We start from the raw sequence: 26,781 nt of genomic DNA, 5'->3' as shown, positions 1-26,781 counted from the left end.
GACTGTCATTGAGAGGGCTGGTACCTCTAGCAGTCGAGTGTTATACTCCCAATGAGTGGGCCGGTACCTGTATCAGCATTGGGTTGTACTCCCAATCAGAGAGGCCGGTACCTGTATCAGTATTGGGTTGTACTCTCAGTCAAAGGGGCTGGAATCTCTCAGTATTGCTTTGTACTCCCAGTCAGAGAGGCCAGTACCTGTATCAGTATTGGGTTGTAATCCCAATCAGAGGGGCTGGTACCTCTATCGGTATTGGGTTTTAATCCCAATCAGAGGGGTCGGTATCTATATCAGTATTGCGTTGTACTCCCAGTCAGAGGGGTCGATATCTCTACCAGAATTGGGTTGTATTCTATGTCAGAGGGCTGCTAATGCTGGACTTGCGTTGCGAGTGTTAATGCTGAGTGCAGGAGTAGGAATTTAGATCTTGCATTCGGTGGTTTTGTAGAGTGAGTTAGAGATGAAGAAGCAGTTCATTGGATTAAAACAACTATATTAAACTCAGCGAATGTATTCCATTTAAATTGGACAGGAACAAACGATATCTTTCAGTAATTCCATGTATTATGGTGAGACCTAATTTGCCTGGATCTGAGTGTATTACAAAATGAAATTTTTATGCCTTGAATAGTGTTATCTTAATCCATTTCTACTGGAGTTAGCAGAAGAGTGGGGCAGAGGCTAGATGGAGGTTATGTAAGAAAAGTGGCTTAGTGTGGGTCAGATTCTGTGTATTGTCTATAATTCAACGGGCCTCATCCTAATTTTAGGAACAGTCCCCCTTTGAAGTTTTTAGGTACTGTGTGTATGCATGTGTGTACGCGTGTGTGTGCATGTGTTCGAGTATGTGTTTGAGTGTATATGTGTGTGTGTGCACGCGCATGTGTGGAAAGAGGACTTGACACCTGATGAATGGTTACTCCAGTGAGATGTCGGAGGGCACCCACCGAGTGTCGGGGTGGGGGGGGTTGTTCAAAGGGGGAGGGGCAAAAATAAAGGGGCATGAGGAATACAGAAACAGTCACTAAGTGTGAATCATTTTGGCGAGAATGAACCCATTTTTTACTCTCCCTGTTTGCAGGATTGGGCAGTCTTTGTGAATCATATGTGAGGGAAGTTCAGAACCTGTCAAATTAAGAGGTCCCATCCTTAAACTGAAGGAGCTGCCACTGCAGAGAGCAAGCTTGTCTCTGCCTTCAGTACTGATATAACTGGTCTGTTACCCACCCTCTTGCCTCCCCTCCTCCCACCTCGACTCCCTACAGTGTTTCGCCCCTGCTGTCTTCTGGGATTCGAGTCAGGATTGTGTGAAATAGAGAGTTGTTGCACCTGGAGACCGGCTGCTAGCTGAGTCTGGTCTAGTGATAAGCACCTGGTGAGAGGCCACTGAACACATTCCCACTTCAGTACACAGAACTGCAGAGTGCAATTTGTTAAGTTGGCTGTTTATGTTGTACTTTCCTCTCTTTTTCTCTCTCATTCTCCCACTTTTTTTTTCCTCTCAACTCTATCTCCCTCCCTACTTGATCTCCCTTTTATTTCTTAGTCTTTCATGATCTCTTCTCAACTTTTCTTTTTATTTCTCTTTCCCTCATTCGCATTCTCATTTTCTCTCACTTGTTTTTCTGTTTCTCACTTCTGTCTTTTCTCATTCTCTCCGCTCCTCTAAATTTATCTTCCCCTTTCTCTTGCTCACTTTCTCTGTCTCTGTCTTTCTCTTTGTGTCTTTTTCTCTACGTTTCTTTCTCTGTGTGTGTCTTTGACTCTCTCTCGTTCTTACTCTGTCCCTCATCTTTTTCATCCCACTTTCAGCACCTCTCTGCATCTCTTTCTCCCTGCATGCTTCTTTCTCTGTGTCTCTTGCTCAGTCTCTGACCCTATACTCTCTCATCTCTCTCTCTGTTTTTCTCTCTGTCTCTGCCTCTGTCTCTGTTTCACTCTGTCTCTTTCTATTCCTCCTCTCTGTCTCGTCTCTCTCTCTCCCCTGCACTGTCTGTCTGACACTCTCTGTCTGTCGGTCTGTCTCTCTCCATTAAATGAGGGAACAAAACTGATCAATTAGTACGAGGTCTGCCGTCACTAACCTTGAAAGGTGCTCAGAGGAAAGTTTAGTTCAGGATGAGTTCAGGCTGCGTCCTGTCTCTCAGACCGAGGCTGTGAATCCAATCTTATAAAATGTGTGGTGCTTCACGCTGAGCTTGGGCATATTGCAAGAGCTTCCTGCAGACACGCACCAACTGTGCAGCCAGCTGCCGGCCCTGGCGGTACGAATGAGTGAGGACGGCACTTCCTCAGCACTGATACAGGAGTTACGTGTTAGCCACCTGCCCCATCACAGACCTCTCCCCAGTGACCGCAGCCTCTCCACCGATCGGGATTAGTGACCCCAACCCAGCCATCAATCGGGATTAGTGACCGCAACCCACCCACCAATCGGGATTAGTGACCGCAGCCTCTCCACTGATCGGGATTAGTGACTGCAACCCACTCGCTGATCAAGATTAGTGACTGCTACCCACCCACCGATCGGGATTAGTGACCGCAGTCTCTCCACCGATCGGGATTAGTAACCGCAACCCACCCACTGATCGGGATTAGTGACCGCACCCCCTCCACTGATCGGGATTAGTGACTGCAACCCACTCGCTGATCAAGATTAGTGACCGCTACTCACCCACCGATCGGGATTAGTGATCGCAACCCACCCACCGATGGGGATTAGTGACCTCGGCCTCTCCACCGATGGGGATTAGTGACCTCGGCCTCTCCACCGATGGGGATTAGTGACCTCGGCCTCTCCACCGATGGGGATTAGTGACCTCGGCCTCTCCACCGATGGGGATTAGTGACCTCGGCCTCTCCACCGATGGGGATTAGTGACCTCGGCCTCTCCACCGATGGGGATTAGAGACCTCGGCCTCTCCACCGATGGGGATTAGTGACCTCGGCCTCTCCACCGATGGGGATTAGTGACCTCGGCCTTTCCACCGATGGGGATTAATGACCTCGGCCTCTCCACCGATGGGGATTAGTGACCGCAACCCACCCACCGATCAGGTAGTGACCGCAACCCACCCACCGATCGGGATTAGTGACCGCAACCCACCCACCGATCGGGATTAGTGACCGCAACCCACCCACCGATCGGGATTAGTGACCGCAACCCACCCACCGATCGGGATTAGTGACCGCAACCCACCCACCGATCGGGATTAGTGACCGCAACCCACCCACCGATCGGGATTAGTGACCGCAATCCACCCACCGATCGGGATTAGTGACCGCAACCCACCCACCGATCGGGATTAGTGACCGCAACCCACCCACCGATCGGGATTAGTGACCGCCACCCACCCACCGACCGGAATTAGTGACCGCAACCCACCCACCGATCGGGATTAGTGACCGCAATCCACCCACCGATCGGGATTAGTGACCGCAATCCACCCACCGATCGGGATTAGTGACCGCAACCCACCCACCGATCGGGATTAGTGACCGCAATCCACCCACCGATCGGGATTAGTGACCGCAATCCACCCACCGATCGGGATTAGTGACCGCAATCCACCCACCGATCGGGATTAGTGACCGCAATCCACCCACCGATCGGGATTAGTGACCGCAATCCACCCACCGATCGGGATTAGTGACCGCAATCCACCCACCGATCGGGATTAGTGACCGCAATCCACCCACCGATCGGGATTAGTGACCGCAATCCACCTACCGATCGGGATTAGTGACCTCAGCCTCTCCACCGATCAGGATTAGTGACCTCAGCCTCTCCACCGATCGGGATTAGTGACCTCAGCCTCTCCACCGATCGGGATTAGTGACCACAACCGACCCACCGATCGGGATTAGTGACCGCAACCCACCCACCGATCGGGATTAGTGACCGCAGCCTCTCCACCGATTGGGATTAGTGACCTCAGCCTCTCCACCGATTGGGATTAGTGACCTCAGCCTCTCCACCGATTGAGATTAGTGACCACAATCCACCCACCGATCAGGATTAGTGACCGCAATCCACCCACCGTTCGGGATTAGTGACCTCAGCCTCTCCACCGATTGGGATTAGTGACCACAACCGACCCACCGATTGGGATTAGTGACCGCAATCCACCCACCGTTCGGGATTAGTGACCTCAGCCTCTCCACCGATTGAGATTAGTGACCGCAACCCACCCACCGATTGGGATTAGTGACCGCAACCCACCCACCGATTGGGATTAGTGACCGCAACCCACCCACCGATTGGGATTAGTGACCGCAACCCACCCACCGATTGGGATTAGTGACCGCAACCCACCCACCAATCGGGATTAGTGACCGCAACCCACCCACCGATTGGGATTAGTGACCGCAACCCACCCACCGATCGGGATTGTGACCACAGCCCTCCACTGACCAGTTAATGATTACAGCCCTCAACTGACTGGAGTTAATGACTGCAGCCTCTTCCCACTGACCTGTGTTAGTGACCTGCATTAGGGACCACAGCCCCCCCCCCCCCCCCCCCACTGACCAGCGTTAGTGACCACAGCCCCCCCCCACTGATCAGAGTTGGTGACCACAGCCCTCCCCACTGACCTTAATGACCACAGCCCCCAATTGACCAGAGTTAGTGACCACAGCCCCCCCACTGACCAGAGTTAGTGATGTCTTCTCCCCCCTCCCCCCTCCGAGTGTCTCACTCCGATTCTTAATTTCCCGATTGGAACATAGGAACAGGAGTAGGCCATTCAGCCCCTCGTGCCTGCTCCGCCATTTGATAAGATCATGGCTGATCTGTGATCTAACTCCACATACCTGCCTTTGGCCCACATCCCTTAATATCTTTGGTTGCCAAAAAGCTATCTATCTCAGATTTAAATTTGGCAATTGAGCTCTCCAATGTCTGTTTGCAGATCCCTTTGAGAGCTCACGATGACCACGTTAACTGGCAGCAGAGACATTTTGCAATGGGGGGAGGGTGGGCATGGGACTGTTGGTGCCAGACTCGAGCTGATGTAGGGGTAGTTCTGTGCTGTGAGTCCATGGCTATTGAGTGCTCACCTCCTGTTGGATCCTTATACTAGGGAGAAGACCTTCATCTGTTAGTCTGGGCTGAACCCAGCTCCCAAAGGTGAAAGCTCAGTGTGCCATTGTTATTGTAAAGGTCTTTCTCTGCTCATTGGCTCACGGAGTGTGACACAAGACCACGTCCTTCTTGATCGCCACTTTTGTAGACTACCCAGAAGCTGAAACACAATGTGAGATAGAACTGCTCTGCTTCTCTTCATCTGGCACTTCATCCCAGTGCTGTACTTGCCACTGTGGACTGAGATTGCCAACTTGCCATCTGTTGGGTGAGGGAGACCCTGAGTGTGAATGGGCTAGGTGTCCAAGGTGTGTCAGTGCATGGCACGTATTCTAATGATGCCTTTCTTTGCTCTTGAGGTAGATGGTACGTTTGGTCTCTTGCCCCTTGTTTGACCTTTCCAGCTTCTTCAGCGGCACCTCCCAAACCCGCAACCTCCACTGCCTGGAAGGACGAGGGCAGCACGTGCATGGGAACATCATCACCACCAAGTTCCCCTCCAAGTCACACACTATCCCGACTTGGACATATATCAGCCATTCCTTCATCGTCACTGGGTCAAAATCTTGGAACTCCCTACCGAATAGCACTGTGGGAGCATCTTCACCACGTGGAACTGCAGCCGTTTAAGAAGGCCCGCCACCATCTTCTCAAGGGTCAACTAGGGCTGGGCAATAAATGCTGGCCTTGCCAGCGATGCCCATATCCCGAGAACGGGTATTTTTTTTAGTGTTTAATTGGCACTGATTGTTCTGTTTCTGGTCCTTTGCCCATGGAGGTGATGGAAGATCTCAAGTTACACAGATTATGTGGCAAGAGATCTGTGCTCAAAGCCTCTTGGCTCCAACTAGTTCAATTTAATTACATGAATTTGCACCTGAAAGGCAGAAGGCAGCCAGCAACAGGAACTGTCAGCTCTCAGTCGGGAGGTGCAGAAGAAGTAATGCATCCTCAATTTATTTCCCTTCCCCCTTAAAAGAAAGAAAGACTTGCATTTATTTGGCATCTTTCATGACCCCAGGATATTGCAAAATGAAGTAGTTTTGAAGTGAAGTCACTGTTGTAATGTAGGAAACAGGGCAGCCAATTTACGCACATCAAAGTCCCACAAACAGCAATGTGATAATGACCAGATCGTCTGTTTTTTTAATGTTGGTTGCAGGATAAATATTGGCCCAGGACACCAGGAAGAACTCCTCCATTCTTCTTCCAGTGGTGCCATGGGATCTTTTACCACCACTTGAGAGGGCAGACAGGGTCTTGGTTTGACATCTCATCTAAAAGACAGCACCTCTGACAATACAGCACTCCACTGGGGAGTGTCAGCCTGGATTACATGTTTAAATCTCTGGAGTGGGACTCGAACCAATGATCTTTTGACTCAGAGGCAAGAGTGCTTCCAACTGAGCCAAGGCTGACACCATGATAGTGACCCCTACCTCTCTGCCCTGCTGCCTGCCCACCCTGGCTGATATTAGCAAACTCGTCTGAGTTGTGATGCCCCTTCCCCCCCCCCCCCCACCATGGTTGAATATCCCGCTGACATCATCCACGAACGGCCATTTGACCACCCAGCTCCTGTGGGGCCTCTGCCCTGGCGAGCAGTTGGTGCCCTTCAGGAGAGAAAGGGATAAAATTGAAGCAAAAAGAAAAAAATTTCCCTATACATGATGGATATTATAAAGAAGCATCCATAATATGCCATGTGAAAGTTATTATGTAAATCAGCATCAGAATTTTCAGTTAGCTAGATAGAGAGTCAGAGGTCGATCCTGACTCTCACTGTAAAACATTCGGAGCTGTTATGAGTCTATGTATGAGTCTGCAGTGATGAGCCCATGGCTTTCTATATGGGAAAGATTAGCGGAAGTTAACTAGCAATTCATTTTTTATTTTCTTCCTTGTAAGCTGTCTCTTTTCTCCCTTCCCCCGCTGTCTTCCCATGCCGCATAGCGTCCCCAGCTGGAGGTGGCACTCAGGCCTACTCCAAGGCCTCCTGCCGAGGCTGCTCTGTGACTTGGCTGGAGACTAGGTGCACAAAGGGGAGAGGAAGAGACTTGGAGAGGAATGGCGATAGAGAGAGAGAGACGTGGCAGCAGAGAGAGAGAGATAAAACAGAGATAGAGAGACAGAAAGATAGAGACAGAGAGGAACAGAAAGACAGAGATAGACAGGGAGAGAGAGAAGTGAAGATTTTTATAGAGAGACAGAGACAAAAGGGAGACACCAAGATAGAGCAACAGAGAGATAAACTGGGAGAGAGAAACAGATAGAGACATAGAGAGACAGAGCAACAAGAACTTGCATTTATATAGTGCCTTTAACGTAATAAAACGTTCCAAGGCGCTTCACAGGAGCGATTATCAAACACAATTTGACACCGAGCCACATAAGGAGATATTGGGACAGGTGAGAGGCAGGTTTTAATAAGGATAGAGATAGAAAGAGTGAGACAAAGCAATAGAAAGAGAAATGGGGATACATAGAGAGAGAAAGAGTCAGAGAGCACGAAAGAGACAGAGAGCGAGAGAGAGAAAAGAGACAAAGCGAGTCACAGGGCAACAGGGATGTAGACTGGCAGAGAGAGAAAAATGGAGATACAGAGAGAGACATGGGGACAGAGAGCAACAGAGATAGAGAAACAAGGATAAAGCTAGAGCAACAAAGAAATGGAGATACAGAAAGAGTGTGCCATGGCAACAGAGAAAGAGCAACAAAGATAGAGACAGAGCAGCAGAGAGAGAATAAAATAGGCAGAGAGGAAGAGAAACAGAGAGAGATTGGGAGAGAGAGTAATGAAGATGTAGAGAGATAGACGTAGCAACAAAGAGAGCAGTAGAGAGAAAAAAATAGAGCAGCAGGGATTGAGGCAGAAAGATATACAGAGAAACAGACAGATAAAACTACAGAAATAGAGAGATCTCTCTTTAAAGGTGGTACTGCTGTCAGTACTCCTTCCAGAGGGGGGAAGGCGAGGGGAATATAAATGATTGCTTTCAGATATTAATTGTCATCCCTCTGTTTGTTTGCACAGGGCTGAAGCCGAGAACTCAAGAACTGTCAGGTCTGTAATATCCTTGTTCTTCTTCTCTCTCTGGTTTCCGGATTTCGCACTGTGCGATGATTATGCTGCATAACACGAGTGTTTTACATGGAACTTGTTATGGGGGGGAGGCGGGGGCCCTCGATTTTTTATTTTGGGATAGGAGGGTCTCCACTTTGAAATCGTAGTGGGGCGATGGCTACGTCGAATGTTTTTGCAATCTCACTGCCCACTATTTTAAACACGTTCATGTCCTTTAAATCATTTTAAATTATTGTTTCTTCCCCGAGTCGCTTGCAGCAGTGTCCGGAAGATTAATCTTTAATTCCCGGAGACTCCAGGATGATTCGGGAGGGCTGGGCGACCCTAATTCGAAATGAGCGCCGCCCGCTCAAGGCTGTCGTTTTTGCCTGGGCCTTCCTCCTCTTAAAGTGGCAGCGTCCCGCAGACGCGTTGGCTCTCTCTCTCCCTCTCTCCCTTCACTCCGGTGTCGTTTTCCCTGGCATGCAGATGCAGCGGATACGGTCACGCGTGCGTTCTCTTGACTTGAAATGGGCGGTGACTTGCACCGAAAGCTGCTGCTGTTTTATTAACCGTACAAATCCCGGTAGAATATTTCGATATTGCTTCTGAAATAATGTGGAAAAAAACCGTGGATCTCCCGTGGTAATGCTCGTGGTAAGTCAGATGTAATGCTGTTCTATAATGCCCGGAGCTTTATAACACGTAATGTACAATTTATTCTTCCGCTGCTAAGGGCTGTGTTTAATGTGGCCTGTCTCTTTAAGGCCACAAGATCTCACTGCTATAACCATCCTTGAGGATTATTGGATTTCAGTTGCTGTTGGGGGTGGGGCAGAGGTGGTCGGAGTTTCCACATTGCCAAGTTCTCATAAATTTCCAGCTCCAGGTCAATCAGCAGGATGTTCCTCAGCGACAACAGTTAGCCGATGATAGACTTCAGGACGAAGTGACTGTCTTTCTGGGAGTGTGACATCTCAAGTGTGACAGGCATTCTCAAAGCGTTATATGTTAGCAAAAATCCGCTGCTCGCAGTAAGTTCAAAAGATTAGGAAAGGAACATTGTATTGTGCAAAAACAATGTATTATTCTGCTGCTAATGTGTAGGCGCATCTCCTTTAAAGAGTCTAATTGCTGTTAAGTAAATGCTGGGTGAGTGCATACATAGGTCAGTCAAGTGACTGCAAACATTCTGGCTCCAATATTTTCTGTCCTTGGAGAGTTCCTCCTTGTTTCTGTATACTTTTTTTTTGCAGTGACACAAATATATGAGTTTTACAGGCAGAAAACGTTAGTAGTGTTTCATGATATTTGTACGGAGTCGTACAACACCAGGTTATAGTCCAACAGCTTTATTTGAAATCACAAGCTTTCGGAGCTTTGCTCCTTCGCAAAGCTCCGAAAGCTTGTGATTTCAAATAAAGCTGTTGGACTATAACCTGGTGTTGTACGATTCTGTACATTTGTTCACCCCAGTCCATCACCGGCATCTCCATTTCATCATATTAGCAGCATGTCTTCTGTGGCATTGCTCATTGTTAGTCAGAGGATGCACCGTTTTAGAAAGGCAGAACTGTATGAAGTTCAGGTGTGTGTCCCTTTAAGGCTATTAAGTCCAGTTGCAGTTAAGCAAACACCAGGTTCTTAGAGGCCAATTAGGAGGATGTCGCTGTTAAGTAAGCACTGGGTGAGTTCCTACAAAGGTCAGTTAAGAGACTGCGAACATTCTGGATTAGGTATTTTGTATTCCTGAAGAGTTCCTGTGTTTCTTTATACTTTGGTTTGGAGTGTGATGCAGAAAGTTGAGTGTGACAGAGAAGTGTGACGGGCACGAAACACATGGTGGATGAACCGTTTTTAATATATTAAAGATAGATATAGATAAAATGTAGATAATCGTGAAGGGATACAGATATGTTTAAACGCAAGTGGACAATGTTTGAAACATGTAGGTTGTTTATTTTGGTGGGGGGATGCGCAGTGAAAGAAATCCCAGCTCTGTTCGGCATTTGTGCTCCGTCCCTTGGGGGAACAGTGAGAACACAGAGTTGGTATTGTGCGACCGCCTCCTGCACACGGTGACTCTCTCTGTCAGCTGTGTCGCCTGGCGGGAGAGGTGGCGAGTGATGGGCTCGCTCCATTCAGCACCTCACCACTGAAAGTGGCACAGGACAGAGGGCCGTCAATGTTCGTATATTTTGTGAGGGAGTTGTGGGTGATAAATGTTTTCACTTAAAAGTTGGGCCTTGACTGAGGGGTGAGGGAATGTGTGAATGTGCTTCAGACACCACGGTGATTCTGTGGCCTGGTGCGTTGTGGCCTGGGACCTATGGCCTGGTGCAGTGCAGTCTAGGGCCCTGTGGCCTGGTGCAGTGTGGTCTAGGACCCTGTGGCCTGGTGCAGTGCGGTCTAGGACCCTGTGGCCTGGTGCAGTGCGGTCTAGGGCCCCGCAGCCTGGTGCAGTGCAGTCTAGGGCCCGCAGCCTGGTGCAGTGAGGTCTGGAGCCCTGTGGCCTGGTGCAGTATAGTCTGGGGCCCTGTGGCCTGGTGCAATGCGGCCTAGGGCCCTGTGGCCTGGTGCAATGTGATCTAAGGCCTTGTGGCCCAGTGCAGTGTGACCTAGTGGTCTGAGCCCCTACTCTGAGGGGCAGTACACAGCAATTTGGTTTTATGCGGCTGGGTACTTTGCAGTGTCACCTGGGCCATAGTGCTCTGCAGCCTGGTGCTCTACTCGATGACTGGCAGCAGAGTCACGGTCTGATACCAGGAAGAATTGAGCTGTCTCCTGTCAGGGAAGAGATGCAGGCGGGCGCCCTGAAAGGCATACATCACTGAGCCTGGCTGATTGTATCTGACAGGAAGGCTCTCAGGGTCCTGATTTATTGGCAGGGTCGTGTTTCAATACTGGATGGTCCTAAAACAAATCATTTGGGAGAAACCACAACACCTGCACTGCAATTCAATCAGTGCTCAGGGACGAACATTACTCAGGGGAGAGTCTGACAAGCAATTAAATGTGTGAGTGTGTGTACATGTCTGTGTGGTATATGTATGGGGGTGTGGGTATGTCTATGTTGGTGAGGGTTTGTGTGTGTGCACATGTTGTAGGCATGTGTTTTGAGTGTGGGTGTGTGCTTGTGTGCGCATGTGGCATGTGTGGGGTGAGTGGGTGTTATGTGCATGTGCTGTGTCCGTGTTTGTGTAATTGTGTTGTGTATCCACATGTGAAACTTCTGGCACTAGCGCCTGGAAGCCAGCCCTCCCGACACGGTGACCCCACAAAGCCCCTGCCACTTCCTCCCCACCACTCGGCTGCAAGGTCAGGTTCCATCAGTGGGAGACAGAATGCTGGCATCTAATTTCCGATTACATTATCTTGTCCCTGGGAGACCCGATGACAGATGCAATTTGCGACGCTCCATCAAATTGAACGTGCTCTGCGGACACAAGTTAATCTTCGCAGAGCAGGGGCGGGACTGTGCCGCTGGCCCAATAATAGCAGCACAGCACTCCAAACCTGTCACATACTAAATCAAGCAGGGTATAAATAGAAAGCGGCTTCATTTTATCATTGCCCTCCGTTCACCCCTCCTCTCCTCAAGATGCTGACCCTTGCAGGGGTGTAGGTCCTCAATCACTGTGTACCCTCTAGTATGTCACCCAGGTAATCGTTATTCATTTATGAGCCTGGACAAGTAATTAAATTGTTATGGGGTGGGGGGGGCATTTTAATACATCTTGCCCTCCTCTGATATACACATACACATACATTCCAGGCAGGAGTAGTGGTTGCGATCAGGAGCAGGAACACTGGCTGATTTTTCTCCCCCCTAGAGGCACTGAATCCAATTATAGCACCCCTGCCATCAGGCCGGGGATGTAGCCTGGGCCCTTCCTGCTCTGTGTGGGGCTCAGTACCTCACCGGGTGGGATCAGTTAACTCAGCACAGCCCGGGCAGTGATGGAACCTGGGCCTTTCCTGCTCTGTGTGGGCTCAGTACCACATTGGGGGAGGGGGGACAGGAAAGGGTACATTTACCCAATGAACTATCGGAGGGCCAAAGATCATAAGCCAAGAAATTCCACCGTGAGATAATAATTCCACCGTGAGATTACTTAGTTCCCCAGTTGAACCCATTTATTTTTAGAGGGGCTGACGTCTTTCCCCTTAACAATACCAGACAAAGCTCCTACAAACTTGCCCCGTAACATACCTCAGCCAGGGATGAGGCCCAGGTATCTCAGTCCCATTTGCCCTTGTATTTCTATTTGGCTCGTTTGCCCTGTTTGAATTTCGTGGGCATGGAGGTTTGGAAAGGGCTGCCCCCAGCGCTGTTGCATCATCGGTAGATAAATCCTAAATCAGAACCCTGAGATCCGTCAGTATCAGCAATTTGGGGGTTCACCCATCACCTCTGTGCTTGCTGACCTACATTGACTGCCGGTCCAGCAAAGTCTCGAATTTAAAATTCTCATCCCTGTGCTCAAATCGCTCTATGATCTCTCCCCTCCCTATCTCTCTCAACTCCTCCAGCCCTACAACCCTCCGAGATCTCTGCGCTCCTCCAATTCTAGCCTCTTGCGCATCCCCGATTTTCCTCACTCCACCATTGGTGACTGTGCCTTCAGCTGTCTAGTCCCTAAGTTCTGGAATTCCCTCTCTGTCACTCCACCTCTCTCTCCTCCTTTAAGATGCTCCTTAAAAGCTACATCTTTGACCTCCTATCCTAACGTGTCCTTATGTGGCTCGGTGTCAAATTTTGTCTGATAATGCTCCTGTGAAGCGCCTTGGGGACGTTTTACTGCATTAAAGGTGCAGTATAAATGCAACTTTTTGTTGTTGTTGCTGAAATAGGTAGGAATTAACAGCAACAGTGATTGAAACTCTGTAGAGTGATTTTCCCCCCCAAATTTGCAATAAGCCCACTCCCCAACGGGCAAGAATCCCTGCCGAGAGCACCTTGCCCCTTGTCTGCGGCCTGCTCAGAACCACCCCCCTCCCCCCAGAGCTGGGCAGTAAACTTGGCAGCTCATTGTAATATCCCAGCTGCCCATCGATGAAAGGGTTAAATACGGTTTCACAAGGTGAGGGGCACGTTCTCTGCCAGCTTCCCTCGGAGCTCTCTCTCTGAAGTGTATAATGACGCCAATGCATTATCTCCTAAGTACCGAGCTGAGTGACCCCTTCCCCACCCCCGCTCGGCCCTAGTAAATACTAATTTGATAATTGTCGCTTCATAGCCCAGACTCGACTGTGTGTGACTATCGCTCTCCCTACCTCGTAAACCAACCCAAACTGCACCCCCCCCCCCACCCCACCTCCCATTGTAGAAACGAGTCTCCTCCCTCACCGATTTATCATTCCTCTTTAGAGAGTTCTCTGAAGCTCGGAGTAATAGAAAAAGATTGTTGTCGTTGTATATGGGTATTGGTCAAGGCCCCTCTGGGAGGGGGGAGGTTTAATTCGCTTTAATAATCTCTCCTTATAAAATTCCCTCTTTCCGTGCACTGTTTCTAACCCGTTCCTTTCAAAATACCGCAGAGAAAATACGCATTAGCCAGTGTCTGACCAGAAGGAACTAAACATCCCTGGTGTCCTGTGCAGGTGATACTTAACTTTGATGAGCACAAAGATGTGGAAGGTGATATTTAGCCAACTGTTCCATCAGGAGACTTGCAATTCCCATCAGATGGATTTAAATCCAAGTCACAATGGTGAGAGGTCAGGGTTCAAACCCACTTTGCTACTGAGTTAGTGGGTAAATATTTAGCTAGGATGTATTGTGTGCCGTCGATATCATGCCAAGGAGACTACATGGAATTAATTCATCTGGGCAACAGTGGCAAGGAAATCAATAACCAATTAAAGCCTCAATGAGAAGTACAAGGATGTTGTGACACTCGATTGATCCTGTGTTACTGATCAGGCAGACCAGTAATCTCTGAACCCTGGAGACACGGGTGCGTCATTGTGCGTTAGAAACACAAAGAAAACTCCCAAGGTCTTCGGCGGTTTGCCTGGCTCTCCTTCCCCTGGTGGCTCAATGGGTAGAATTCCCGCCCTGAATAGTACCGAGCCATTTGGTTTGGGAAGATCCCAGGTTCAATTCCCAGTCTGGGCTTTGGGGAGCACTCACAGGAACAAGTCCGGTCAGTTACACACATTAGCAAGGCTGCTCAGTTACGCACACTAGTGAGCCCGGTCTGTTACACGCAGCAGCGAGGCCTGTCTGTTACACGCAGCAGCGAGGCCTGTCTGTTACGCGCAGCAGCGAGGCCTGTCTGTTACGCGCAGCAGCGAGGCCTGTCTGTTACGCGCAGCATCGGGGCCGGTCAGTTACGCGCAGCATCGGGGCCGGTCAGTTACGCGCAGCATCGGGGCCGGTCAGTTACGCGCAGCATCGGGGCCGGTCAGTTACGCGCAGCATCGGGGCCGGTCAGTTACGCGCAGCATCGGGGCCGGTCAGTTACGCGCAGCAACGGGGACGGTCAGTTACGCGCAGCAACGGGGACGGTCAGTTACGCGCAGCAACGAGGCCGGTTAGTTACGCAGTTACTCCCTCAGTACTGCATTAGAAGTGTCGGCCTAGGTTATCGGCCTAGGTGCTGGAGTGGGGTTCGAACCCATGACCTAGTGATTTAGAGATGAGAGTGCCACCATTAAACCAATGGCTGGATAGTGTTCAGGAGCAGGCTCCCTGCTTGAATTTCCATTGAAGCCAGTTGAGATCGGCTAATCCAGCTCAGACTGGCGATAGAACCTTGGACCTTCTTGGCCTTGAGGCTCAGTCACTCTCTTGCCTTTAACCTACTGGGCTGTCAGGACAGCTGCACCTGGCATGTGCCTGCACTGAAGAAATGACTGGAACTTTCTAGAATATGTCGAGGCGTGAAGCTGACAGTAAAGCAAGCGGTGGGTTATGTAACAGTATGCTGATAAGCTGAGTAACAATGTGAGTGGAGAGGTGGGTAAGTATCTGGCAATGTGCAAATCCACTCGAGATAGTTGGGAGGTTGAGGGAAAAGAGCTGCATTCTTGTGATCGATGCAGCCCATGAATTATTCAACGTTTCAGGAAATAACAGATTGCAAACCTGGTTTCTTACTTTTTTGTGCGTGCGCGAATTTTTGTGCTCATTAAGGTTGCGGATGTTAGTACCAGCGAATAGAGCACTCTGCATTTCAGGCAGCCAGTGTCAATATCAAACACTCCCAGGGCAGGGACAGCACGGATTAGATGCAGAGTAAAGCTCCCTCTAAACTGTCCCATCAAACACTCCCAGGGCAGGTGCAGCGCAGGTTAGATACAGAATAAAACTCCCTCTACACTGTCCCATCAAACACTCCCAGGGCGGGTACAGGGTTAGATACAGAGTAAAGCTCCCTCTACACTGTCCCATCAAACACTCCCAGGGCAGGTACAGGGTTAGATACAGAGTAAAGCTCCCTCTACACTGTCCCATCAAACACTCTCAGAACAGGTACGGCAACTTTGAAATTTCAGCAAAGAAACATCATCTCACTCCACTAGCCTGCAGCACTGTTTCTCAGTTGAGAGGGGTTCACAGAGTTTGAAGGGTAAGCTTCTGCAACCTGATTGGGCACCATGGTGAAATTATTATTTTGAATTCCTTTCTGGACTCTTTATAGTCAAAGGAAAAGCAATCATTTTATTAAGTTTTCAAAACAGCATTATATGCAGGAGTATTCAGCAGGCTCTGCTTTTGGAACAAAGGAACAGGAGTAGGCCATTCAGCCTCTCAAGCCTGCTCCTCCATTCAATTAGATCATGGCTGCTCTGTACCTCAACTCCATTTACCCGCCTTGTTCCCAGTGCTCCATCTTCACAGCTCCTAGCTGGGGCAGTCTGCTGCAAACCCATTGCCTAATTGACACCTTGCCATATGCTTATTGTTAAGGGAATGCCACCAATTTGCATACTCAGACTGACAAAAATATTGACGTTTACTGAAGTAAGAGAATGTATGCTTTTGCTCATTACACATCATTGGAGCCGTGTGCTTCGTTGAGTGGTGTGCCCAAGACCAGGAGTTTAGTTTTCTTGTTTTGCTGTTGCACTATTTCTGATACCATTATTGATGCCTGTCACTGGAGGCTAGTGTTCTTCCCACTTGGCTCTAAATAACCCTGCAAGCTGGTGCCTTGCTGGGTAGGATGATCCTGGCTGGACCAGCAGTGTTGAATAATCCTTATCCTTTTAATAACTGATTCGTGGACACCAGAGACAGTAATATGTCTCTCAATTAACTATTTATTATTTAACAATTTATTATTGTTTCAAAACATTCTTCTTAAGACTACATTCAGAGCAGTACATGCAGTTCTAAGTCTAGAAACTCACGTGTAAAGAACTCCCTGAGAATCGCGCGCGATTGCCTGTCCAGGCCGTTCACTGTACCTCTCCTTGATTGATTCTTAAACATAGCTGAACGCAGAAAAAAACCATGATACCGTTTACAAATGGAACTGATGTTACATGATGAGGGGATGAAGGATGCCTGGGTTTGTGATGTGGGACTCAAAGCTGCATTACATAGAATGTACAGCACAGAAACAGGCCATTCGGCCCAACAGGTCCATACCGGTGTTTATGCTCCATATGAGCCTCCTCCCTCCCTACTTCATCTCACGCTATCAACATATCCTTCTATTCCTTCCTCCCTCATTTGTTTATCAAACTTCCCCTTAAATGCATCTATGCTGGTCACCTCAACCACTCTCTGGGTAAAGAAGTTTCTCCTAAATTCCCTATTGGATTTATTAGTGACTATCTTATATTATGGCCCCTAGTTCTGGTCTCCCCTGCAAGTGGAAACATCTTCTTAACGCCTATCCTAACAAACCCTTTTCTAGAGAAAAGAGCCCAGCCTGCTCAATCTTTCCTGATAGGTATAACGTCTCAGATCTGGTATCATCCTGGTAATTCTTTTTTGCACTTTCTCCGGGGCCTCTATATCATTTTTATAATATGGAGACCAGAACTGTTAACAGTACGCCAAGTGTGGTCTAACAAAGGTTCTATACAATTTTACATAACTTCTCTGGTTTTCAATTCTATCCCTCTAGAAATGAACCTTAGTACTTGGTTTGCTTTTTCTTATGGCCTTATTAACCTGCGTTACTACTTTTAGTGATCTGTGTATCTGTACCCCCCCCCCCCCCCGATCCCTCTGCTCCTCTACCCCATTTAGACTCTTATTATCCTAGCAGTATGTGGCCCCCTTATTCGTCCTACCAAAATGTAATATCTATATTGAAATTCATTTGCCAATTACATGCCCATTCTGCAAGTTTATTAATGTCTTCCCGTATATTGTCGCAGTCTTCCTCGGTATTAACTATACCCCCCAATTTGGTGTGGTCTGCAAATTTTGAAATTGTGCTTCTGATACCCGAGTCCAAATCGTTGATGTAAATGGTGAACAACAGTGGTGCCAGCACCAATCCTTGTGGAACACCATTTCCCACCGTTTGCCAGTCTGAGTAACTACCTTTAACCCCTACTCTCTGTTTTCTGCTTTGTAGCCAGCTTACTACTCATTATATTACTTGTCCCCTCACTCCACATGTTCTGACCGTAGTCATGAGTCTACTATGCGGTACCTTATCGAAGGCCTTTTGAAAATCCAAATATATTACATCCACTTCATTACCCTTTTCTACCCTTTCGGATACTTCTTCAAAGAATTAAATAAGGTTGGTCAAGCATAACCATCCCGTTTGAAATCCATGCTGACCACTCTTATTATATTTAAAGTTTCTAGCTGTTTTTCTATCACATCTTTGAGTAAGGATTCTATTATCTTTCCGACCACCGACGTTAAGCTAATTAGTCTATAGTTCCCTGGACTGGTCTATCTCCCTTTTTAAATATAGGAATCACATTAGCTGTCTGCCAATCCTCTGGCACTATTCCTTTTTCTAATGTTTTTTATATATTTTTTTATTCGTTCATGGGATGTGGGCGACGCTGGCGAGGCCAGCATTTATTGCCCATTTCTAATTGCCCTTGAGAAGGTGGTGGTGAGCCACCTTGAACTGCTGCAGTCCGTGTGGTGAAGGTTCTCCCACAGTGCTGTTAGGAAGGGAGTTCTAGGATTTTGACCCAGCGACGATGAAGGAACGGCGATATATTTCCAAGTTGGGATGGTGTGTGACTTGGAGAGGAACGTGCAGGTGGTGTCGTTCCCATGTGCCTGCTTCTCTTGTCCTTCTAGGTGGTAGAGGTCGCGGGTTTGGGAGGTGCTGTCGAAGAAGCCTTGGCGAGTTGCTGCAGTGCATCCTGTGGATGGTACATACTGCAGCCACAGTGCACCGGTAGTGAAGGGAATGAATGTTTAGGGTGGTGGATGGGGTGCCAATCAAGCGGGCTGCTTTGTCCTGGATGGTGTCGAGCTTCTTGAGTGTTGTTGGAGCTGCACTCATCCAGGCAAGTGGAAGTATTCCATCAACTCTTGACTTGTGCCTTGTAGATGGTGGAAAGGCTTTGGGGAGTCAGGAGGTGAGTCACTTGCCGCAGAATACCCAGCCTCTGACCTGCTGTTGTAGCCACAATATTTATATGGCTGGTCCAGTTAAGTTTCTGGTCAATGGTGACCCCCAGGATGATGATGGTGGGGGATTCGGCGATGGTAATGTCCTTGAATGTCAAGGGGAGGTGGTTAGATGGTCATTGCCTGGCATTTGTCTGGCGTGAATTACTTGCCACTTATCAGCCCAAGCCTTGATGTTGTCCAGGTCTTGCTGCATGCAGGCTTGGACTGCTTCATTATTTGAGGGGTTGTGAATGGAACTGAACACTGCAATCATCAGCGAACATCCCCATTTCTGACCTTATGATGGAGGGAAGGTCATTGATGAAGCAGCTGAAGATGTTTGGGCCTAGGACTGCCCTGAGGAACTCCTGCAGCAATGTCGTGGGGCGGAGATGATTGGCCTCCAACAACCACCACCATCTTCTTTTGTGCTAGGTATGACTCCAGTATGTAATAGTGCCTCTGCTATCTCTCCCCTAACTTATTTTAATATGTGCAGATGCAATCCATTTGGACCAGATCCTCTATAAGTTAGGAACGTAGGAACCATTTAGGCCATTTAGCCCCTCCAGCTTGTTCCGCCATTCAGTGAGATCATGGCTGATTGTGACCTAACTCCATAGCCCGCCTTAGCCCCATATCTCTTAATACCTTTGGTTAACAAAAATCTATCAATTTCAGATTTAAAATTAACAATTGAGCTAGCATCAACTGCTGTTTGCGGAAGAGAGTTCCAAACTTTTATCACCCTTTGCGCATAGGAGTGTTTCCTAACTTCACTCCTGAAAGTCCTGGCTCTCATTTTTAGCCTATGTCCATATGACTCCCCAACCAGCATAACTTCTATCAGTTCCCCTTAATATCTTGAAAACTTCAATCAAATAACCCCTTAATCTTCTAAATTCCACAGAATACAACCCTAGTCTGTGTAATCTCTCCTCATAATTTAACCCTTGGAGTCCAGCTATCATTCTAGTAAATCTATGCTGCACTCCCTCCAAGGCCAATATATCCTTCCTAAGGTGTGGTGCCCAGAACTGGACACAGTACTCCAGGTGTGGTCGAACTAGGGCTTTGTATAGCTGCAGCATAACTTCTACCCCCTTGTATCCTAGTCCTCTATTGAGTCCAACAACACTCAAGAAGCTCGACACCATCCAGGACAAAGCAGCCCGCTTGATTGGCACCCCATCCACCACCCTAAACAGTCACTCCCTTCACCACCGGCACACAGTGGCTGCAGTGTGTACCATCCACAGGATGCACTGCAGCAACTTGCCAAGGCTTCTTTGACAGCACCTCCCAAACTCGCGACCTCTACCACCTAGAAGGACAAGAGCAGCAGGTACATGGGAACAACACCGCCTGCACGTTCCCCTCCAAGTCACATACCATCCCGACTTGGAAATATATCGCCGTTCCTTCATCGTCGCTGGGTCAAAATCCTGGAACTCCCTTCCTAACAGCACTGTGGGAGAACCTTCACCACATGAATTGCAGCGGTTCAAGAAGGCGGCTCACCACCACCTTCTCAAGGGCAATTAGGGATGGGCAATAAATGCCGGCCTCGCCAGTGACGCCCACATCCCATGAACGAATAATAAAAAAATAAAGACCAGCATTCCATTAGCCTTTTTGATTATTTTCTGTACCTGTCCATGATATTTTGATCTATCTACATGGACAACTCCTAAGTCTCTTTGGACCTCCACTGTTTCGAGCTTTTCACCATTTAGAAAGCACTCTGATCTATCCTTTTTAGGTCCAAGGTGGATGACCTCACACCTTATTTGTGATCCATATTGAAATCCATTTGCCACAGTTTTGCCCATTCACTTAATCTATTAATATCTCTCTGTAATTTTATGCTTCCATCTATACTGCTTACAGTGCTGCCTATTTTTGTGTCATCGGCAAACTTGAATATGTGGCTCTCTATCCCATCATCTAAGTCGTTAATATATACTGTGAATAGTTGAGGCCCCAACACAGATCCCTGTGGGACACCACTAGTCATATCCTGCCAATTTGAGTACCTGCCCATTATCTCTACTCTCTGTCTCCTGCCGCTCAGCCAATTTCCTAACAAGGTCAATAATTTGCCCTCAATTCTATGAGCTTCAACTTTAGCTAACAGTCTCTTATGAGGGACTTTATCGAATGCCTTGTTCAAGTCATCAGGGTATATAAACAATATCTGTAGACATTCCCCAGTCAACTACTTTAGTCATCTCTTCAAAAAATTCAACAGATTGGTCAGGCATGACCTACCCTTTATAAATCCATGCTGGCTCTCTCTGATCAGCTGAAAATTTTCAAAGTGTTCAGTCACTCTATCCTTAATTATAGACTCTAGTAATTTCCAGACAACAGATATTAGGCTAACTGATCTATGATTCCCTAGTTTCCCTCTCTCACCTTTCTTAAATAGCGGAGTGATGTTCAATTTTCCAATCTAAACGAACGGTTCCTGAAGTTTTATCAGTTTATCAATTATCTCCCCCCTTTCTATCTTAAATGTCTTTATATCTTTTTTGATCTCTTCTTCTAATGTCATGCCCACCATATTAGTCTCCCTGGTAAATACTGAGGCAAAGTAGTTATTTAATATTTCTGCCATTTCGCTGACCTTACCTGTGAGTTTATCGTGTGTATCCCTTAGTGGCTGTATCCCTATCCTGATTTTTCTTTGTGTCCATGGGGTAAATTTTAACATACCGATGGGATCTCAGCAGGGTTCAATACGCGTGTGGGGAAACCGGAAAAGATTTTTGTGCGTTTTCTCGAGTGATCGCGACTCAATTGAAGGCCCTTAATGTGACTTCCGGGTTTCGCATTTGCAAGCTGCGCAGCAGGCGTATTGCGCACCCGAATGATGTGCTGGGACCTGGATTATTTAAAGGGCCATTGTAAGCATGGGTTTTGAGGACGAAAGGAGAAATCTGAAAATATGGAGCAGCAAAGGACGAGGCCAGCACCCCGGTTCAGTGACTCTTCGCTGGAGTTGCTATTAGCCGGTGTGAGGAGCAGGAGGGAAACATTGTACCTGGCTGACAGGAGGAAGCGCCCTGCCTCTGCCACCAAGAAGGCCTGGCTTGAGATGGCAGAGGATGTGACCAGCAGGACCACCGTGTCAAGGACGTGGTTGCAATGCCAGAAGCACTTCATTGGCTAACCAGGTCAGGAAAAGTGAGTACAGTTACTGATTCACCTACATTCTGTGGTGCACATTATCCTCCCCACCACCCCCCCTCACACTCTGCCCTGTCAAGCCTACTCCATCACATCACTTCTCACACCCACTTAAGGCTCAGTGTCAAGTTACCTTCACTTTCTGTGCACTTCCTCACTGCCCCATTTGTGCACTCACTACTCCCACTCACCCCAATCCTGATGCAATGTGATGAATCTGTCTGACACTCACCCTCTGATGCATCTGTTTCATTGTCAGCCTGACCCACAGCAATGCATCCATCGGATGACCCCGACACCCTCACTCACTCACATGTCTGCACTTTCTCCACTTGTAGGAGAAGAGAGCCCAAAATGCAAGGGAGAGAATTCGGACTTGGGGGGGTGGGTGGGGGGGGGGGTGGGTGGGGGGGGGGGGTGGGGGGGGGGGGGGGGGGTGGGGGAGGGGGCACCACAAATAGTGGCCCTGACAGAGGCGGAGGAGGAGGCCTTGGAGCTCAGCTGGACGCTGGAATGCCTGGCTGTTGGAGAGTTGGAGATGCCGAGACAGAGCTTTAACAAACCTCACACACCATGAATTGATGTTATCAATGATTGACCTGTTGCACATCTCGGTATGCTCATTGCAACATTACTTCTGTGATGATTCTTAATATTGCTGTATGTTCTCTTCCAGGGCCTTCAAGAATTGCTGAAAGACCACACGACCCAGACGAGGGCGATTCCTCAGAAGAGCTCCATGCCTCTGAGGGCGCGCCATCACATCAAAGCGAGCCATGCATCAGCACAGATACTCACACCTCAGTGGATCCTATTAGACAGTTAGTTGGGATGTCACCTGGTGATTCACTACTCACAAATGAGCATGAGCAGACACTGATGACAGGGGCAGCTGTGGAGAGCCCACGTCGGTAGGTGTATTCCTCTCCAAGCTCTGCTCAGTTGGACACAGATGCTGAACCCCGGGGGCCATCCTTGAGAAGGAGAATGATCAAGGTACAGATGCACCTTTGTGACGTACTGGAAGACGTGCCATGCACTCTCTCCACAATTGCTAAGAGGATGGAGGAGTCCATCTCCAGCATTAGTGGAATGGTGGCGCAAGTAAGTGCGGGAATGTCCGCGATGGAGAGAATGGCAGCCTCCATTGAGCTTCAAGCATGGCTCACAAGCGAGTCCATTCAGGCCCTGACAACGGCCGTGCGGACTCAGGGTGACCAATATTCTGCCGCCTTAAACAGGCAGACAGATACTTTACAGTGGCTTTACAAAGCTTCACAGATGTCCTCCAAGCTGTTGTCCAGCAGAGTGGTAGAAGTGATGTGGCCATGGCCCGGGAGAGGGATGATAGTGAAAGGGGACATGGAAGTGGGGACACAAAGCGCTCCTCTGTCTCACAGGTTGCACCCCCCGAACCAGTACCCGCAAGGCTGCCTCCTCTCCCGATGGCTGAGTCTGCCCCTGCACAGGTGCAGGTGGAACAGTCTTTGGCGGGGCCCTCATGGGTTCCAAAACCCAGAGGGCGCAGGCAGAGAGCCAAGCAACCTGCCACTGCCTCTGCTGAAGCCACAAGGGATGCACCCTGTAAAAGTAGCAGGAAGAGGAAGGCGAAGATTTTGTAATCACCAAGGGTATGCACAAGGGTGTCTGACTAAATGTCATGTTTTTCATTTTGCTTAGTTTTTTGTTACATTCACAATAAATGTCATACTCGTCACCACCACCGCCACGTCTTGTCCATTCTTGAGTCCCTTTCGTGAAAGTGCCCTTGCATGTGCCACATCATGAACGGCGAGACTTGATGCCACCCATTGGGCGCGTTTACAATGGGTGTATGTGTGGTTGTAGGACTGTTTTGTGCAAGTGGGGGTGGGGGCGGAGGGGGGTGCTGGTGTTGGTGGTAGTGGTTGTTCCAGGCGGTCTGAGTACTTCACTATCTTCACTTTGCAGATCTCCTTATGAGAATCTATCAGATATGAGTGACTCCCTGACACCACGAGCAGCCAGGTGTGCTGCTGCTATGCCAATGGGTTGCTTGTCATCAACCTCCTCCTCCACCTCTTCCTCCTCCTCCTCCTCCTCACCTTCTTCAATGTTGCTGGCAGATACAGATGCTTCATGAGCGCATGGGACCTCATCCACCTGTAACGCTCTCTGATGAGCAATGTTGTGCAGGATGCAACACACGACTATTATTCTACACACCCTTGCCGGTGAGTACTAAAGGGATCACTCAGCTCGATCCAGGCACCTGAAGCGCATCTTGAGCATTCCCATTGCTTGTTCAATGACAGACCTGGTGGTGATGTGACTGTCGTTGTACTGCTGCTGTGCTTTGTTGGTGGGGTTTCTCAGAGGTGTCCATAAGACCATAAGAGATGGGAACAGGAGTAGGCCATTCGGCACCTCGAGCCTGCTCCGCCATTTAATTAGATCATGGCTGATCTGATTTTTACCTCAATTCTACTTTCCTGAACTTTCCCCATATCCTTTGACTCCCTTGCTGATCAAAAATTTGTCTAACTCAGCCCCTTATTCTGAGACTATGCCTCCTAGTTTTAGATTCCCCCATGAGGGGTAACATCCTCTCAGCATCTACCCTATCGAGTCCCCTCAGTATCTCGTATGTTTCAATAAGATCTCCTCTCATTCTTCTAAACTCCAATGAGTATAGACCCAACCTGTTCAATCTTTCATCATAAGACAACCCGGAATCAACCGAGTGAACCTTCTCTGAACTACCTCCAATGCAAGTATGTCCTTCCTTAAATAAGGGCATCAGAACTGTACGCAGTACTCCAGGTGTGGTCTAACCAGCACCCTGTACAGTTGTAGCATGACTTCCCTGCTTTTATACTCCATCCCCCTAGAAATAAAGGCCAATATTCCGTTTGTCTTCCATATTACCTGCTGCACCTGTATGTTGACTTTTTGTGTTTCATGTACGAGGACACCCAGATCCCTCTGTACCGCAGCATTTTGTTGTATTTCTTCATTCATATAATATTTTGCTTTTTTATTTTTCCTCCCAAAGTGGATGACCACATTTTCCCACATTATATTCCAGCAAATTTGGCCACAAGACACTCTGTTCCTTTATCCAAGTCATTGATATATATTGTAAATAGTTGAGGCCCCAGCACTGAGCCCTGCGGCACCTCACTAGTTACAGATTGCCATTTTGAAAATGACCCTTTTATCCCGACTCTTTGTTTTCTGTTAGTTAGCCAATCCTCTAACCATGCCAGTATATTACCCCCAACACCATGAGCTCTTATCTTGTGCAGTAATCTTTTGTGTGGCACCTTATCAAATGCCTTTCGGAAATCCAAATATATTGCATCCATTGGTTCCCCTTTATCCACCCTGCCTGTTACTTCCTCAAAGAACTCTAATGAATTTGTCAGACATGATTTCCCCTTCATAAAACCATGTTGACTCTCCTTGATTGTATTATGAGACTCCAAATGTCCTGCTACTACTTCCTTAATAATGGATTCTAGCATTTTCCCAATGACAGATGTTAGGCTAACTGGTCTATAGTTACCTGCTTTCTGTCTCACTCCCTCCTTGAATAGGGTTGTTACGTTTGCTGTTTGCAATCCGCTGGGACCTTTCCAGAATCTAGTGAATTCTGGAAAATTACAACCAATGCATCCACTATCTCTGTAACCACTTCCTTTAAGACCCTTGGATGCAAGCCATCAGGTCCAGGGGACTTGTCAGCCTTTAGACCCATTAGTTTACCGAGTACTTTTTCTTTAGTGATAGTGATTGTTTTTAGTTTCTCCCTTCCCTTTGCCGATTGATTCTCCAATCTCATTGGTATGTTATTAGTATCTTCTACTGTGAAGACAGATACAAAATATCTGTTCAATTCCTCTACCATTTCCTTGTTTTCCATTATTATTTCCCCAGTCTTATCCTCTAAGGGACCAATGTTTACATTAGTTACCCTCTTTTTTATGTACTTGTAGAAGCTTTTACTGTCAGTTTTTATATTTCTTGCTAGTTTACTCTCATAATTTATTTTCTCCCTCTTTGTTATTCTTTTAGTCATCCTTTGCTGGTTTTTAAAGTTTTCCCAATCTTCGAGCTTACCAGTTACCTTTGCCATGTTGTATGCTTTTTCTTTTAACCTGATACCATCCTTGACTTCCTTAGTTAGCCATGGTTGGTTCACCCTTTTTGTGGAGTCTTTCCTCCTCACGGGGATATATTTTTGTTGTGAGTCATAAAATATCTTTTTAAATGTTTGCCACTGCTTATCCACCATCTAATCTGTTTACCCATTCCACTTTAGCCAATTCCGCCCTCATTCCTTTAAAATTGCTCTTATTTAAGTTTAATACAGTAGTTTCAGACCCAAGATCCTCGCTCTCAAACCAGATGTGAAATTCTATCAAGATATGATCACTGCTTCCCAAGGGATCCTTTACTTTGAGATCATGAATTAATCCTGTTTCATTACCCATTACCAGATCCAAAATGGCCTGGTTGGTTCCCCGATGTATTGGTCCAAGAAACAGTCCCCAATACACTCTTCAAACTCCTCCTCAGGGCTATTTTTGCCAATTTGATTTGTCCAATCTATGTGAAAGTTAAAATCACCCATGATTATTGCATTACCTTTTTTACAAGCCCCATGTCATGAGCCATCTGTAGTGGGAATGCCTTGTCTCCAAGCAGCCAGGCCTTAAGTCTGCTTTGTGCATGGAAGAGGACTGGGATGTTGGACTGGCACAAAATGAAGGAATCATGGCAGCTGCCAGGGAATTTGACATGCACCTGCAGAAACCTCTTCCGTTGGTCGCAAATCAGCTGCGCATTGATGGCGTGATATCCCTTTCGGTTGATGAACAGTCCTGGCTCATGTGCAGGTCC

General features: G+C 47.9%; 1 protein-coding gene across 1 annotated transcript in view; it reads left to right on the top strand.

Annotated features, from left to right (window-relative positions):
• Positions 1–26,781, top strand: part of LOC137306817 (IQ motif and SEC7 domain-containing protein 3) — a 95,134-nt gene that overhangs the window by 25,170 nt on the left and 43,183 nt on the right. The window contains exon 2 of the mRNA XM_067976215.1: positions 8,121–8,150. Within this exon, the coding sequence (XP_067832316.1) occupies positions 8,121–8,150 (30 nt within the window). The remainder of the gene's footprint in view (positions 1–8,120; positions 8,151–26,781) is intronic.

Source organism: Heptranchias perlo, chromosome 45 (genome assembly GCF_035084215.1).
Source record: "Heptranchias perlo isolate sHepPer1 chromosome 45, sHepPer1.hap1, whole genome shotgun sequence".
NCBI lineage: Eukaryota > Metazoa > Chordata > Chondrichthyes > Hexanchiformes > Hexanchidae > Heptranchias > Heptranchias perlo.
The sequence above is the reverse complement of the archived record's forward strand: the minus strand, read 5'-3'. Positions and strand labels throughout refer to the sequence as shown.